General features: G+C 44.0%; 1 protein-coding gene and 1 long non-coding RNA gene across 3 annotated transcripts in view; both read right to left on the bottom strand.

The window, feature by feature from the left end:
* The window catches only part of LOC310832212, a 288,863-nt gene that overhangs the window by 105,327 nt on the left and 167,886 nt on the right, over positions 1–15,650 (bottom strand). The gene's annotated exons all lie outside the window — the stretch shown is intronic.
* Positions 1–15,650, bottom strand: part of DOCK5 (dedicator of cytokinesis 5) — a 139,030-nt gene that overhangs the window by 84,923 nt on the left and 38,457 nt on the right. For both annotated transcript variants that reach the window (XM_083713368.1, XM_083713367.1), the window contains exons 3-5: positions 15,541–15,581; positions 7,445–7,500; positions 5,179–5,275 (exon numbers count right to left, since the gene is read on the bottom strand). In XM_083713368.1, coding sequence (XP_083569494.1) covers positions 5,179–5,275; positions 7,445–7,500; positions 15,541–15,581 — 194 coding nt within the window. The remainder of the gene's footprint in view (positions 1–5,178; positions 5,276–7,444; positions 7,501–15,540; positions 15,582–15,650) is intronic.

Here is a 15,650-nt window from a genome sequence, read left to right as displayed (position 1 = left end):
GATGGGTCTACTCTGGTCCTCTCAGCTACATCTGGCACAGATTATCCCCCTCCCACCCACCCCCACAATTGCTTTCAGTTAGGGAGATGAAAAATTAACCTGCCAGGTAGAAAAACTCATGGAAATCATCCATCCATGTTATTTCAATAAAGGAATGGAGAAGACAGTGAATTTACTGTTAATGGTTGCAATCAGGGGAAATTTAATACCCTGGCTTGGAGGCTAAAAAATGAGCACGCCATCAACTTAAGATACCAGCTACAGCCACCTGGACCCAGGAATCTTCTCAACCTTAGCTCAGATTAACACAGAATGAATTCATTAACAAAGCTGACTTTGCTGGCAAATTTGTCAGTTGGGGTTTGTTTTCCAACCTTAAATTCAGTTCTCCACATTTGCACATCACACTGTGAACTTTTTTTAAAAAAAAAAACTCCTCACAAAAATTCACCAGCATTTTACTGAAAATTTTCTCCTAATATGCACATTCTTTTTTAAAATAAATAAATAAATGTTGACTTATTTTTAATGTATGTTTTTCTGGAATTTTTAATGAATGTTTTAGATTGCCCTCTGTAAACCGCTTAGAGCATGAGTGTCAAACACAAGGCCCACGGGCCGAATCCAGCCCGCCAGACTTCGTCATGTGGCCCGTGTAGCCGCCGCCGGCCGCCAGCCTTCACCTGTTATTCTCGCTTTTTTTTTTTTGACACAAGAAAGCCGCCTCTTCAGCGCATGCGCGGCAGCCTACAAGCCAGAGAACGTCTGCCCTCTAGCGGCGCCGGCCGTTCTACACAGGAAACCTCTACTTTACATGCATTCAGGAAACCTCCACTTGTTTTTATATTGAGCGCATGCCATCCTGTGATGTGACAGATCCAACGGCTGCCTGAACCCTTCTCTCCTGTACTGTAAGTCCTACAGATACAACCGGCCCTTTGAGGGTGACCAAACTGCTGATGCGGCCCCGATGAATTTGAGTTAGACACCCCTGGCTTAGAGCATGGATAGGCAAACTAAGGCCCAGGTTGGGGGCAGATCCAGCCCAATTGCCTTCTAAATCCGGCCCACGCACTGTCCGGGAATCAGAAGAATGTGTCCTTTTATTTAAAATGCATCTCTGGGTTATTTGTGGGGCATAGGAATTCATTCTCCCGCCCTCCCCAATATAGTCTGGCCCCCCCAAGGTCTGAGGTACAGTGGAGTGGCCCCCTGCTGCAAAAGTTTGCTGACACCTGGATTAGAGGGGTTTTGTGTTTTTTTGTTTATTGAGTAGGCGGCATGCAAATTTTGTAAAAAGTTTAACAACAGTTAGACCCTCCTCCCCTACATGCAACCCCAGTTCAATATGAGTTCCTTGCTGTAGCTTTCAGAAGAAGAAAAATTGCATGGTGAGCTCAAGTTCCCAGATCTCCCATGTAACCTCACATTAGGTCTTTAGGAAAGAAATTCTTATTTATTTATTTATTTTATTTATAAACTAGACTTGATCATATTAGACATCAGGGCCCTGTACAATTTGGAATCAATTCAATAAACCACACAAAGAAAAATAAATGCACCAAAAGGAACCTTTTCCCACCGCACAAGAATGATGTCTCAGCTTGTCTCTCATTGGGGAAATCATGCCTGGTTCTGTAAGGCTTATGCATAATCAAGGTCAAGTGGAAGGACGAAAGAAAGAGACCAATTTAAGGACCATTTGTCTTTCTAATGAGTGTGTCCCAGAGGACACATTGTGCAACCTACAGTAATTAGTAACTGGGGAAAAACAGACCACTCAGTGTTTTAAATACCCACTTCACACCGAAAATTTGCTACATTTGCCTTGGCAATGCTTACGAAGGGGTGAACCTGTCAATTTCAGCTTCTCATTTTTCTAATCTCAAATTCTGATCTCCATGTTTCTGCATCCGTTTGGAAGTCCTCATAAAAATCCATCAGCATTGTTGCGTGAATTTATCCAAATATGCACATTTTAGTAAATGACATTGCCAAATATAATGCATTTCTGTATGTTATTTTCATAAGATATCTACTTTTTACATACTTTACCTAGTACATGCATTTCTTTACACATTAATTGGTTGAAGAATTCAAAGAATCATAGTTGGAAGGGACCCCGAGGGTCATCTAGTCCAACCTCCTGCAATGAAGGAATCTTTTTTGCCCCATCTCAAACCAACAACCTTGAGATTATAGTCTCATGTTCTTCTACAGCAGGTCTTCCCCCTACGAAGCAGTTGCTGAGACTGAAGGTCTTCCCATAGCTGCCTACATCCCCTCCTTTCCCAGGTCTTTCCCAAGCAATCTGAGACTGTCTTGGCGTGTCTACCTTTGCTCCTCCCATTTAATGACTCTCCTGGTTCTGGAAGTCCAGGAAGGAGGGGAGCTTTTTGCAGTAAGAGAGGGAGACACCCTTGACTCCTCAGCAGCCTGACTCGTCTCTGCTTCTTGACCTCCCTCTTCCTCCTCTGCCTGATTCTGGACTTATCTCTGGCACACACTCGTATTTCTCACTAAGCTCTGTTACGTCTTCAGCGTCTGACACCTCCTCCTCCTCCCAGTCTTCTCTCTCTGACCACTCATTGTCATCCCAACACCAATCACCAGGCCCTGAGCCTTCTTCCCTTGCGGGTTGCTCAGCTGGTTGCTCCCACCATTTTCTGCACCCAACCAGAACAAGAGTGTTGGCCTCCAACAACATCTGGGGACCCAAGGTTGCACAAAGCTGCTCTAAGGCACCACAAGACCCAGAGGGCCACTACCACCATACAAATATATATACTCTTTGGGTGCCCAAAGAGTCCACTGATGGAAACCTATTCCATAATACTTTGGTTGGTCTTTAAGATGCCACAAAACACTTTGCTGTTTCTGAAAGCCCAGCTTCGTGGCAGACTTTGTGACCCATCAGCTGCCAATTGCTGCAGTGGATTCTAAGAGCCACTGCCCCAAGCAAGCAATATGGGGCACTTTCACTTATCTGTGGTTTACTTCCTTCTTCTTCCTGTTGTGGGTAAAACACAAACCAGGCGAGGAAAAAACTAATCCACGATACAGATACTTTTTTCTTTCTTTTCAAATTTCTGGCTAGGATGATCATTCACGGTTTCAGCAGGGAAGTTTACATTAGACACATTTCAGGGAGCTCTGAATGGGTTCCTGCCAGACAGGATATAAAAATACAAGGTGGTTTCTAAGGTGCCTAATCCTTGCATTTAAAATAATCCCCCATTGAGAAAGCCATTCTGCTGAACAAAAACACTGCCAGGTTGGGCCTCAGAGGGGTAGGAATGTTTGCAGATCTCTAAAATGTCTAGAGTCTAGACCATGGGTAGGCAAACTAAGGCCCGGGGGCCGGATCCGGCCCAATCGCTTTCTAAATCCAGCCCGCGGATGGTCCAGGAATCAGAGTGTTTTTACAAGTGTAGAATGTGTCCTTTTATTTAAAATGCATCTCTGGGTTATTTATGGGACATAGGAATGTCCCACAATATATATTTTTTCCAAAATACAGTCTGCCCCCCCCCCCCACAAGGTCTGAGGGACAGTGGACCGGCCCCCTGCTGAAAAGGTTTGCTGACCCCTGGTCTAGACTCTAGAACAAAATATTATGGTTTTAGGGCAGTGGTTCCCAAATAGGGGTCTGGGAACCCTTGGAGTCCACAGAACAAACACAGGGGCTCTGCCGCCTCATCTCTTGACTCCCACCCCCCACTAAATTTTTGTCATTTTTGCATGGTGATTTCACAAATTTTATGGTCTGTTTTAGTGCTGTGCAATTTTTCAATATATTGGCCAAAATTGGTTTTGAAATCACACCATCATAACGATTTTGACCAGGCAATATGCAGCAATATATCGCTCCTCGCATGAGGGAAAGCAGGGCAGCCGATTTGAAGGCACCACCAATATTGCAGTATGGTTTCAGCTGATAACGCTGCTGAGCTGAGCTGCCTTCCCTCACATTGAGGGAAAACAGGGCAGCCAATTGCAAGGTGCCACCTTCCCCTCATGGCGATGGAGAACAGGGCAGCTGATCCCCCTCATGTCAGGACGCCATGCCACTGGCCCTGAGGCAGAGCTTTTCTCAGTCTGCATGAAAGCAGCAGCAGCCACAGAGGACGCGCATCTTCGCTGGCTGCCCCCCCTGGCTGCCCCACTGATGGTGGCTTGATGACCCCACATCCCTACCCCCTCCCACTCAAACCATGCGGGGGAGGTGACTTCGCTTCCTCCCCTCCCCTCCCCCCTATCTCTGTAACTGCTTCTTTCCTGATCCCCATGTCTGATCTGACATGCCCCACCCATGCGATTGTCATGACTGCTCCTTCCCTCATGCCTGATTAGGGGCTGTCATGGGCCAGGAGTCGCTTTCATCTGCTGAGCAGCAGCCTGAAGAAGCAGAAGGCGAAGTGACTCGGCTGGTTGGCTGGCTTCTTCCTCCACTGCCAGGGCTGGCAGCACAGGCAACAACAGAGGCTAGCCCACATTTTGTTCAAAAATTCCTTGGCAGAGGTAACTACCATAAAGTTATCAAAACTTTCAAAAGCAGAGGGTCCATGGTTTGGCTTTTGGAAAACGGGGGTTCTTCAGTAATTAGCTAGTTGGGAACCACTGCTTTAGGGAAATAAAGAAAGAGAACGGATTGGAGGCTAAAAGTAGCAAATGCAATTGAAAACAGTAAGTCACAAACAGAATATGCCTCTCTGGATTTTGGGGGGGGTTTTTAAGTCCCTAGAGTGGAGGTGAACAAAAGACAAATCATGATCCATTGGTGAACTACTGGATAATGGGAAGAGACCCCTCTTCAATGGAAGAGCACAAGTTTTGCATGCAAATTCAACCCCCAGCATCTCCAGTTAAAAGTCTGTTGCTTTGTCAAATTACCTGGTGTCATTATGACAACTTTAATTGGGCTGGCTTAACTGATCGGGGCGAAAGCAAGCCCACCTGGCTGCACTTGGGACTTCCCAATGGGAAACTCTCTTGTACAGCCAGTCCCAGCAGGGCTCACTTTCAGCTCTCACTTGTCCCACACCTGATGTCACACGTGGAATGGCCTGGCGGCCAAATTCAGACACCTGCCAGACCTAATTTGGCCCATGAGTCAGGAGTTCCCCACACCTGCCAAAAACCTCCATGCCCAAGAAGGAGAAGAGAATCGCAACTCACCACGTACAGCCTGTGCCAGATCACAGCCCATTCCCTCAAAGTGGAAGTGAGTTCCTGGACCAAAGGCAGCTCACTAGGAATTACTGTCTCATGTTGTCTGCGGAAGGCGGATGGGGAAGAAATATTTAAATGATTACCAAAAAGGTAATGGCCATTAGATCATTTAATATTCTGTCTATAGAGTCTCTACTGGGGTTAGGAAATCAGAGAAAACTTATTAACGTATGTGGCTCACATCCACATCGTACATTTAAAGCGCATTGCTTTCCCAGAGAATCCTGGGAACTGTAGTTTTTTAAGGGTGCTGGGTATTGCTGAACTATGGTTTACAGGATTCTTTGGTGGAAGCCATGTGCCTTGAAATGTGGTGTGGATGTGATAAAAGGTTAGGCAAGCTAGCAAGGCACAACATGGAGACAGCATAAGGAAGGGTTGTAGCAAACCAGAAGAGCAGGTACTTTGCATGCTAAGGGTCATGGGATCAATCCTTGGCATCCCCAAGTAGTGATAGGAAAGACTCCTGCCTGAAACCCTAGAGAGGCCCTGCCAGGAAGTGTAGGCAGTGGCTGCCTTTGCATGTGACAACAGGCCAGTTTCTGGCTTTTTCTGATTTACCACCAACGAGCAACATGGTCATGCATACTTTCCAATTCCTGCTTCACTCTTCTCCTGATATAAGCAGGACAACAAGCCAGAGACCCAAAATGGTCCACAAGCCAAAATCAAAGCCAAAATTTAAGGTTGACGTGGAATCATGTCTTTCTTGGGGAGAAACAAACCATGAGCCCTGCTTCCGATGTAACGAGAAGCCAAGGCTTCCTGGCATGCCAAGTCTGCTTGTGCCAGGAGAAGGAGCAAAGCAGGGGCAACTGGGCAGCATGTATACCAGCATGCTGCTCATTTATGATGAACCATGGTAAGCTCCAGCAGCAGCCTAGAGACAACTGTGGCTGTCGTGCACCAGGCAGCATTCATTGCAGCCTCACGCCATCCAGCCTTGCTGAGAGAAGTTGGTAATGAAATAATAGCCAGCACTTCCCTATTAGAAGTAATACTAAAGAAACTGGTCAGATCCTCTCAAAGGTTCCTCTCCAATAAAAACTGTGAGGGCTGCACAGTATGATATTATCTTATATGATGTTATACACACCCACACTTTGTTTTTCCTGTTTTCTATATTCCCCTCCCTATTATCCTAGGACAGGGGTCTGCAACCCGTGGCTCCGGAGCCGCATGTGGCTCTTTTACACCTTTGCCGCAGCTCCGGGGCGGATACTAGCAAGGGGAGGAGGCGCATTGTGCGCCCCGACACTCCCCACTGTGGCGGGCGCCGTACTGGCTGTGACGTCGCATGGGGGCGGTGTGTGCGTTAGTCACGCACCGTCCCGACGTCACCTTCCCGCCTGCTGTCAGATCGCGGCTCCGGAGATATATTTGTTTTAAATGTCGCAATGGTTTTGCGGCTCCCAGTTTTTTTTTCTTCGGAAACGGGTCCAAGTGGCTCTTTTTGTCTTAAAGGTTGCAGACCCCTGTCCTAGGAGAATACTTTTACTGCTGTTTTTAATTGGATTTTCAACATTGACAATGTTAAATAGTATTTAATAAAATAAACCAAACCAAACCAAACCACGATAATCCAGAAACCCTGGTTTATTGTTGCATGCAGACGTTGCCAACAAATATTGAGTTGGAATGACCACTGGCTCGACTTGGTATAATACAATTTTCTACATACTCAGTAATGTGGGGTTTTGAGGAAATTTTCCTAAGCCGAGTAGGACAATATGGATCGAAAACTTTTCTGATGCTCTAGAGAGTGATCTAATTTAGCATGTATAATTTAGCATGTTTAGTTTACTTGTCCGTAGTCAACTGAGGGCTCGTCCACCCTTCATCAGTCTCCCATGATTTTCAGACACGGGTCTGAGGGAAAGTGGCAGGACAAAAGAAAAACTTCTCAGAACTATGCCTGGAAATCATGGGACAAATGGAAGTATTGGATGAGCCCTGAGCTAAAATCTTTGAAACTGCTGCACTTGCTTAGTAATCAATCAATTGGCAATCAATTCACTGTTACTAATGAACTGATGAAATGGAAAATTTTCTGCCCCACATCACTGTCTTTTCATTATGCCTCAAGCCACACAATTTGGCCTCTTTACACAAAAGCCTGCCATCACCACAGGACAGTGTGCTTTCTCCCTGCCGCCATTTTAGGAATTGATCATGTTTTCAGATCTCACAGAAAAAAGTCTTGGTGACCTACCCGCCATCTTGCACAGTTGCCTCTTTCAGATGGATATACGTTGATGGAAAGATGCCCTGAGACAAAGGCAAAATAATAGTTTTATCAAAAGGGCAAAGAGTTATTCTATCACTGAGTGGCAGAAGACAAAGCAGTCACCATCACAAACAGGCATAGCAAAGGTTCGGGAACACAAATGTAACAATTCTCTACCATCAAAATAAGTACTCAATTGCACCAACATCTTGGAATTGGTGCATATTCTACAAGTAGTAATTAATAATGTGATAAAATGATAAATCAATCTATTATTATTATTAACATTTAAAGTGCCTAGATTTATTAACTGCTGCTCACATTTTAATAACCAAGACAAGGCTTGCAATCCAAAAGACGCAACACAAAAGGGGGGGGGGGAATGAAGGGAAGGGAAAACAGGCACCCACATATCCTAACCCTATCTACTCCAACCATAACTATTCCAAATTAAATCCCACTGAATTCAGTAGGGTTTACTCCAAAGTAGGTTTGGGATTGCAGCCTCTGGGTTGTATCCAATGTTAATTCTAATTAGAGAAGACCCAGAAGTTAATGGACATGACTAACCTAGGTTCTTTAACTTCAAGGGGTTGTATGCAACTAAACCCTACTGAAATGAAAGAAACTAAGTTAGACATAACTTCAATATGTCTACTGAGAAGGAGTAGCATTGAACACCATCCAATGGGTCTACTCTGAGTAAAACTTACTTGGCTAATACCTGAAGACACTAGTTCTTATTTCCAAGTGAGCGCAAGACTACAAACCTTCATCAATTAATTTTGAAAGCTGAGTTTACTCTTACACTCTAAAAGCACATCCTCTCATATGCATTACTGAACCATGCCTGCAGTGTTAACCTTGAAAGGTTTCCAATCGTCAGGCAGCAGCTTTAACAAGTGGGACCTACAACAGAAAGTAGTGCTCCTTTTCAGTGTTTTAGTTAGTCAGTCATGCCCACCTTCATGAGATTCCATTCCATCCCATTTCCCCCTCTCCCTATTTTTCATCTCCTTCCCAAATATTCAGCACTCTGTGGTCACTGAACATGCTCAGTCCCTGATTGGGCTACTTTTGAGGGTTCCCAAAAGTTTTTTTTAATTATTATTCTAAATATTTTTCCTACTTTTGGAAGCCTTGGAGCTCCACTGCTGATACCTCCACCTACTAATTTGTGCCCCTTGAACAAGGGTGGTGCAACTTAGGCTAAGGAATGGCACTCAGAGCCTGTCAGAGACTGGCTGGATGCTGAGCAGTGGGCACTGGGAGAAGGGGGTTGGAGACTGGCTTGGAAGCAGGGATCAGGGAACTTGGGAACCTGTGACAGCTGGGAGATGAGAATCAGAGGCAGGAGAAGCTGCAGAATGGGAGAGTGAAGAGCAGGAGGCAGAAGAGATAGAAGAGCAGAAAGTCAGATGTGCCTGCTTGCGCATGGCTTAGAATGGGGAGATACATAAGGCAAGGTTGGGGGCAGGGCCTCTGTTGCTGCAATTGCATTACTGAGTTTACACGTATGGAAAACATTAGTGTACTTTTGACAACGAAGAGTTGATTCCTCTTTCTGGACATTCCTTGCCTATCAGTACACCCTGAACATTGGAACTAGATGAATGATACACATAAATGTGCTGGTTTGGAGGGGGGTGGGGGAAAGAAGCACCTTTCCCTCAAAAGTGCTATGGAATTTATGCTCAAACTTCTTCCAGACCTCACTCCTGCGTAGATAATAATATGGGTGTCCCAGAGGGAATAAGTATTTTCCAAAGTGGTTAGAACAGTAATAAACATCTAAGCTGCCCCTCATTCCCCCCTTCTCTTAATTAACTTGGCCTTCAATTTATTTTCAATTTTTTTGCCAGTCTTCTGGTCAATGCAATCACAGATAAAGGAATCTCTCCAGTGACTACATAACATCTCCAGATCGATAGTCAATTGCTGAGTTGCGTTTTTTAAAACTTTGGAATGAAGCACTGCTAGATATTTTTTCCAAAAAAAAAATCACCTTCAAACTCAATGGCACCAGAAAATGAGTAACATGTCCATTCCACCACAGCAGCATTTTTTAAACAGCTTGTTGGGGTGAGGGTGAAGCACCAGACCTGGGCCATGCAAGAGAATGATTGGACCGAAACATTTCACTTTTTTAAAAGCAAAATGCTTCTCTGTGTTCAAAAACAGCAAAAAATATATACAAGAAGACCTAGAACAGCAAAGGGAGGGGTGAGATCTCAACCTCCTTCTCATCATCACTAGTTTACAAATTGCTAAAACTGTACAAAAAAGAACATGCATGTATCACAACAAATGCAACTGATCTGTAGAAAACACAACCTGCAAAAAGAGACAATACACATACTTTTGTAAACATTTTTTTTAAAAAAATAGAATTATTAAAATAAATAAAGGAGCATGCATCCCTTGGAACCTGAAGGGGCACTGCTCAATTTATTGCTGCAGGATTCCTCCCACCTAGTTCTGTTAACAGCTAGATCCCTTTGTTTATGTCCAAAATTCACAAAAATGTATCCGAGGCTACAGGAGAATTCCTAATTTGCAGGATTTATGAGAAGGGGTTCCAATTTGACTAACTACTGGGGGAAAACACATCTAGGAATCCCACAAGAATAGCCAACATGGTGTCCTTAAAATGTGCCTATCATCCCTGGCCACTGGCCATGCTGGCTGGCGCTGATGGAACTTGCTCTACTCTAGGGGCGCATAACTTATGACCCTCTGGTCCCAACTCCCATGAGCCCCAGACAACATGGCCAAAGGTCAGGGATGACAGGAGTTGTAATCCAAAAACATCTAGAAGGCATTTTGGCCAATGTTGTGCAGCAACAGCTGTAGGACAGCCCTGCTGCAACAGGAAATTTCCCCAAAGTGGTAACTCAGTGTGCCACAAAATGGGCTGGCACAATCCTGAGAATTATTAGGGAAAGGAATATGAGCACAGGAAGGAATATTATGCCTCCGTAGAAAGTCTGTTCCCTGGGAAAGGTGCTGCATCAGGTTAAGACCACCCACTCCTAAAAGGTCTCGGAATTTCATACACAGATGCTGAGGTCTGAGTCACCTCTTTTGGGGGAGGTTCAGTGGTAGCCCACCTCTCTGAAATGCTCCAAAAAGCTGGGCTGAGAATATGACTCCACTGACTGAGCTGCCACAGATTAAGCTTGCTCTTGATACGCATATTTAATACAATTCAGTGGAGTTTGTTCTGAGAATGAAGCTTCAGACTTGGTGAAAAAGGCAGGGAAGGCAGCCAACTTTGCTTCATGATGCCCTGGTTTGGATTCTTACAGCCAAATCCTACACATGTTTAAGTAAAGGTAAAGGGACCCCTGACCATTAGATCCAGTCATGGCCAACTCTGGGGTTGTGGCGCTCATCTTGCTTTACTGGCCGAGGGAGCCGGCGTACAGCTTCCGGGTCATGTGGCCAGCATGACTAAGCCGCTTCTGGCAAACCAGAGCAGCGCATGGAAACGCCGTTTACCTTCCCGCCAGAGAAATCCCACCAAGTTCAATAAGCCTTACTCCTGAGTAAGCACACGTAGGATTGTAGCCCTTGTCTCTAGATGCTTCTCTCTCTATGTATGTATGTTTGTGTGTTTTAATTATTCTTATTTAAATGTACAGTGCATAGTTTAACAATGAAGCTCACTCCCATAGCAGGCAGCAATGGTCACCAACTTAGATGGCATACTTAGACGGTTAGACAAGCTCATGAGGACAATGCTATCAATGGCTCTGCAGCAGGAGGCAGGAAGGCTTCCAAATGCCAAGCTGCTGGAGACTACAGGAGTGGAGAGGGCTTTTGTGCTCAGACCCTGCTTGAGTGTTTCCCATAAGTATCTGGCTGACCACTATGCAAACAGGCTGCCGGACCAGATGAGCCATTGGCCTGATCTTATGTCCTTATTTATTGTCATTGCAAGCTGCTCTGAGAGCCACTTACAGATGTAAGAACCACCTGCTGGACCAGGCCAAAAATACACCTAGTCCTGCAGCCTGTTCCCACAGTGGCCAATTTATTGGAATAATAATAATAAGAACAACAACAACAACAACAACAACAACAACAACAATAATAATAATAATAATAATAATATTTTATTTATACCCCACCCTTCCTGGTTCAAAAACTGGGCTCAGGGCAGCTAATGACAAATTTAAAACACTTCATTATAAAAGCAGCATAAAATAACAGTATAAAAACATGAATAACAATAAAATTCAAAAATCAATTAGATAATCCCCAGGGCTAGCTGGGGCCAGCGAGGAGGCCAGGGGAGAATTAGCTCTGAGGTCTCAGAGCGGGTAATCTTCATAAAAGGGGAGGGGGAGGGAAGAGAAGGGAAATAAAAGATCAGGCTGAATTCAAATTAAAGGCCAGGCGGAATAGCTCTGTCTTACAGGCCTGACGGAAGGAGGTTAAATCTTGAAGGGCCCTAGTCTCTTAGGACAGAGCATTCCACCAGTCGGAGCCACCACTGAAAAGGCCCTGGCCCTGGTGGAGGATAGTCTGACCTCTAAACTATGATTATTCATGGACCTTAAGGTCATCTGCGGGGCATACCAGGAGAGGCGGTCCTGTAAATATGAGGGCCTTAAGACACAAAGGGCTTTAAAGGTCAAGACCAACACCTTGAACCTGACCCTATACTCCACCAGGAGCCAGTATTGCTCTTTGTTTTTCCATAAATGTTATTGTAGACAGTATATTGGGGGGGGGGGTCACTTGGAGACCTTTGGGTGCAGTGCTCTCTCCAGCTGCAATTACCAGCAATTGGTTTTCAGAGATATGCCACCTTCAGCAGTGGATTGAGAACACAGACACTGTGGCTAGCACAAGCAATCCTCATTTTGCACAAGAGTTATATTCTGGACCCACACATGCATCAGTGGAGCACACGTAAGCCTGCTCCGTCCTGTTCTCCCCCTTTTCATGACATCTTTATGATATTTTGGGGCTACTTCCGGGTTCAGCGCTGTGTGCATGATCGCAAGTCATTCAGATGCACCTATATCAGTCGTTGCCTGTATATACTGATCAGCTTTATAAGTCAATGAATTTGTCTAATCCTCTTCTTAGACACTTGTTTGGTAGAAAAGCAGCATGCATGCAAAAAAATAGCTACTGTAAATACATTCACAAACTCTCAGTGCAATTCTCAACAATAGGTTACATTTTAAAGCAGGGAGGGGCAGCCTTTTTCTCTTTTGAGGGCTACATTACCTCTGTGATAAACTGTCAGGGGCCACATACCAATGGTGGTGATGGTGGGGAGTAAAGACTAAGGTGGGTGGTACTACTCTCTCTTCCCTTTATTTCACTCCTTTTCTCACTCTTTCCCCATTCCTAGCCACTGCATTAAATTAGCCCAAGGGCCGCATGAAACTGGCCGAGGGCCAGAGGCAGCCCTAAGGCCACAAGTTACAACTCCCCGCTTTAAAAGAAGATTTTTCATTTCTTCCACCATTCCTATTTTCTGATACTCTTTGCAATTTACAGCCAGGTGTCAGTTATAAGACCTTTTAAGCATTTGATTTTTGTGGAACTAATTGCTTACCATCCATTAACAGCTCAGACGCCAACAGCATTAGGCACAAATCCCACAGGAAGGAAGCCTTCCCAGACAATAAATGATTTGTGAATTGAAGATCTGAGGAGCACAGAAAGCTTAATCCTACAGCCACTCACTACTTTTAAGTTTGATGTTTGCCAATAATTTCCATAGAAGAGGCCTAGGGACACTGCATTTCGCAGGGAATGTCAATAAGCAAACAGTTCCAAAGTAGTTGAAGGCATTGAGTATCCCACTTTGACAAAAGTGGACACACTCCAAGATAGAGAAGCTATCTTGTCAAATGTTGGTCTGGTTTTCATGGAAATTCAAGGGAACCTTTCCAGCCCATACACAGTTTGGATGCAAATCTTAGAAAATGGAATTTTATAGCAGAAAGCTGTCCCACAATAAAAGACTGCTCCTTTTGCAATCTGACAACTGAAAAACAAAGACCCAGTACAGTAAACTGGGTTGTATCCAGTGCTAGTCCTACTCAAAGCAGACCTACTGGAATTAATAGACAGGTCTAACTTAGGTACATTAAATTTCTATTCTGACTCATTTGTTGAGTAGAACCATTGTCAAAAAGCCAGAAAGTTAAGCTGAGCAAGTTTACGAAAGCAATAAATATGTGTTCATTCGCCAGTTGCAGAAGAGAGGGGTCAATACTCTAGAAAAGACATGGGCAAGTTCCATCATCTCTGAACCATTGAACTTGCTGGCTGGGACTGATGGGAGGTAGAGTCAAACAGCATCCGGAGGGCCAAAGGTACCTGTCATAAATCATCACCAAGTACCAACCACTGACTGCTAGGGACAAACAGATCAATTTCTTTCCAATCTGTTCTGCCCTGTTTCTTCATTAATCTTCAGGTATCCTTTTTTTTAAAAAAAATCCATATAAACATTTCTATTTGTAAGTACATATGAAAATTTTGTCTTAAGGTAAGTACTTCTAAGGATATTGGGTTGTAGCCAATGTTAAATATACTCAGAACACACTAAATGAAATTAATACATATGGCTAATGTAGGTCCATTAATTTCAGTGAATCTACTCTGAGCATAAGCTAGTTGAATACAACCTATTTTATCTTAAAATCTGCAAGTCCTTCCCTCCATCATTTTGGTATGATGTCGAGATGAGAATTCTATTGCAAAATTCGGAGAAGTGTGAAATCTGACAGAAAACTATGTTCCATAGTTACGTTGGGAATTAAGTTGATTCCCTTCCAGTGTGAACAGAGCAACATTCTTCTTCATCCCTACTGGCTGCACAGGCTTGGTTTTAACATTTTTCAGCTGCAAAAATAAACAATGCTATCTTACAGGTTATACATTTATCCAACTAGGCCAGCAAGTCTGCGAAAGCCTGATGGTATTTTTTCTTTATCTCCTCATACAGACTGTACATAGACAATAATGAATTACGGTATATCTTCCGTTACATTTTGCTGGCATACACACAACCACCCATCTACTGAAATTATATCTACCACCAAAATACCCACTGGCACGAACTGAAAGTGCAATTATGCAAAAGCTTTCCTCAAGGAGCAGAATTCAAGATCTTGAAATGCTGTTGATGGTTGCGCTTCCTTTAAAAAATGTTGACATGGCTGCATAACATGGATGTTCTGCATGGCAACCACATCTAACTCTTTTTAGTCAAGAAAACTGGGTACCGTGAATAAGTGGAAAGCAGGAACGTGGAAGCAGGGCCCACTCCAGACCACATAACTTCAATCGGTATGCCCAGACAAACTGCCCAGAGGATTTTCTGTATGCTTGTCAAACTGTTTTTCTGCAGGATCACAGAAACATGCATGCAGAGCTTAAATGCATACGATCTGTTCAGGAGACCAACTGGACAACCGTAAGATGTGGGTGTGGCCCACTGTGTGATCCCACTACATTGCATCCACCCGAAAAGAGCCTTTGTTTCTAATCAAAGGTTTGGAAGTCGGGGTGGACTCCAAGCAACATATCTGCAGTTTGTTCAACATGAAGTAACAAGGTTTTGCTTTGCTTAATCCAACAATGTGAGATTGTTCCATCACAGACTTAATTTATTCTGCATAATCTGTTTTGCTTCTCTGAGTCTTGAAGGCAGCTGAAGAGCTACGTGCGGCTCTGGCATTCCACCCACTAACCACTGCAAATTGTGCTTCGCTGCTTCCTGCCTCCTTCCAGATTCCATCCAGTGCCTCCCTCAGAATCTGAAGACTACTTCTGAAACAAGTGGGGGCTTTTAAATTAACACTGAAATTGGGCACCCTAATTCTCACAATGCTCATTTCACCACCCAGTATCAAAATTCATGTTTTTGCTATACGGCTACAAAACAGAAGAGCCCCCACCACTCAGGAAATATTTATTGACCATTGTCATCAAAGTTTGGAAGATATTAGAGAGAAAGGTGACAAAACTTTTACTAATAGCATTTTCACAACAGATCTGATGCATTTTAATATAAACACATAACTGAATGGGGAAAGATGAAGTACCTTTTTGGATTTATTCCGAAGAGTGTATCCTCTGTACCAATCTGCCAAGAAGAAGGAGACAAAGAAGAAGAAAGATAGAAAATGTGCTTTTATCATCAGAAATCAAATGT

Source organism: Podarcis gaigeae, assembly GCF_964106915.1.
Source record: "Podarcis gaigeae genome assembly, chromosome: 15".
Lineage (NCBI taxonomy): Eukaryota > Metazoa > Chordata > Lepidosauria > Squamata > Lacertidae > Podarcis > Podarcis gaigeae.
The sequence above is the reverse complement of the archived record's forward strand: the minus strand, read 5'-3'. Positions and strand labels throughout refer to the sequence as shown.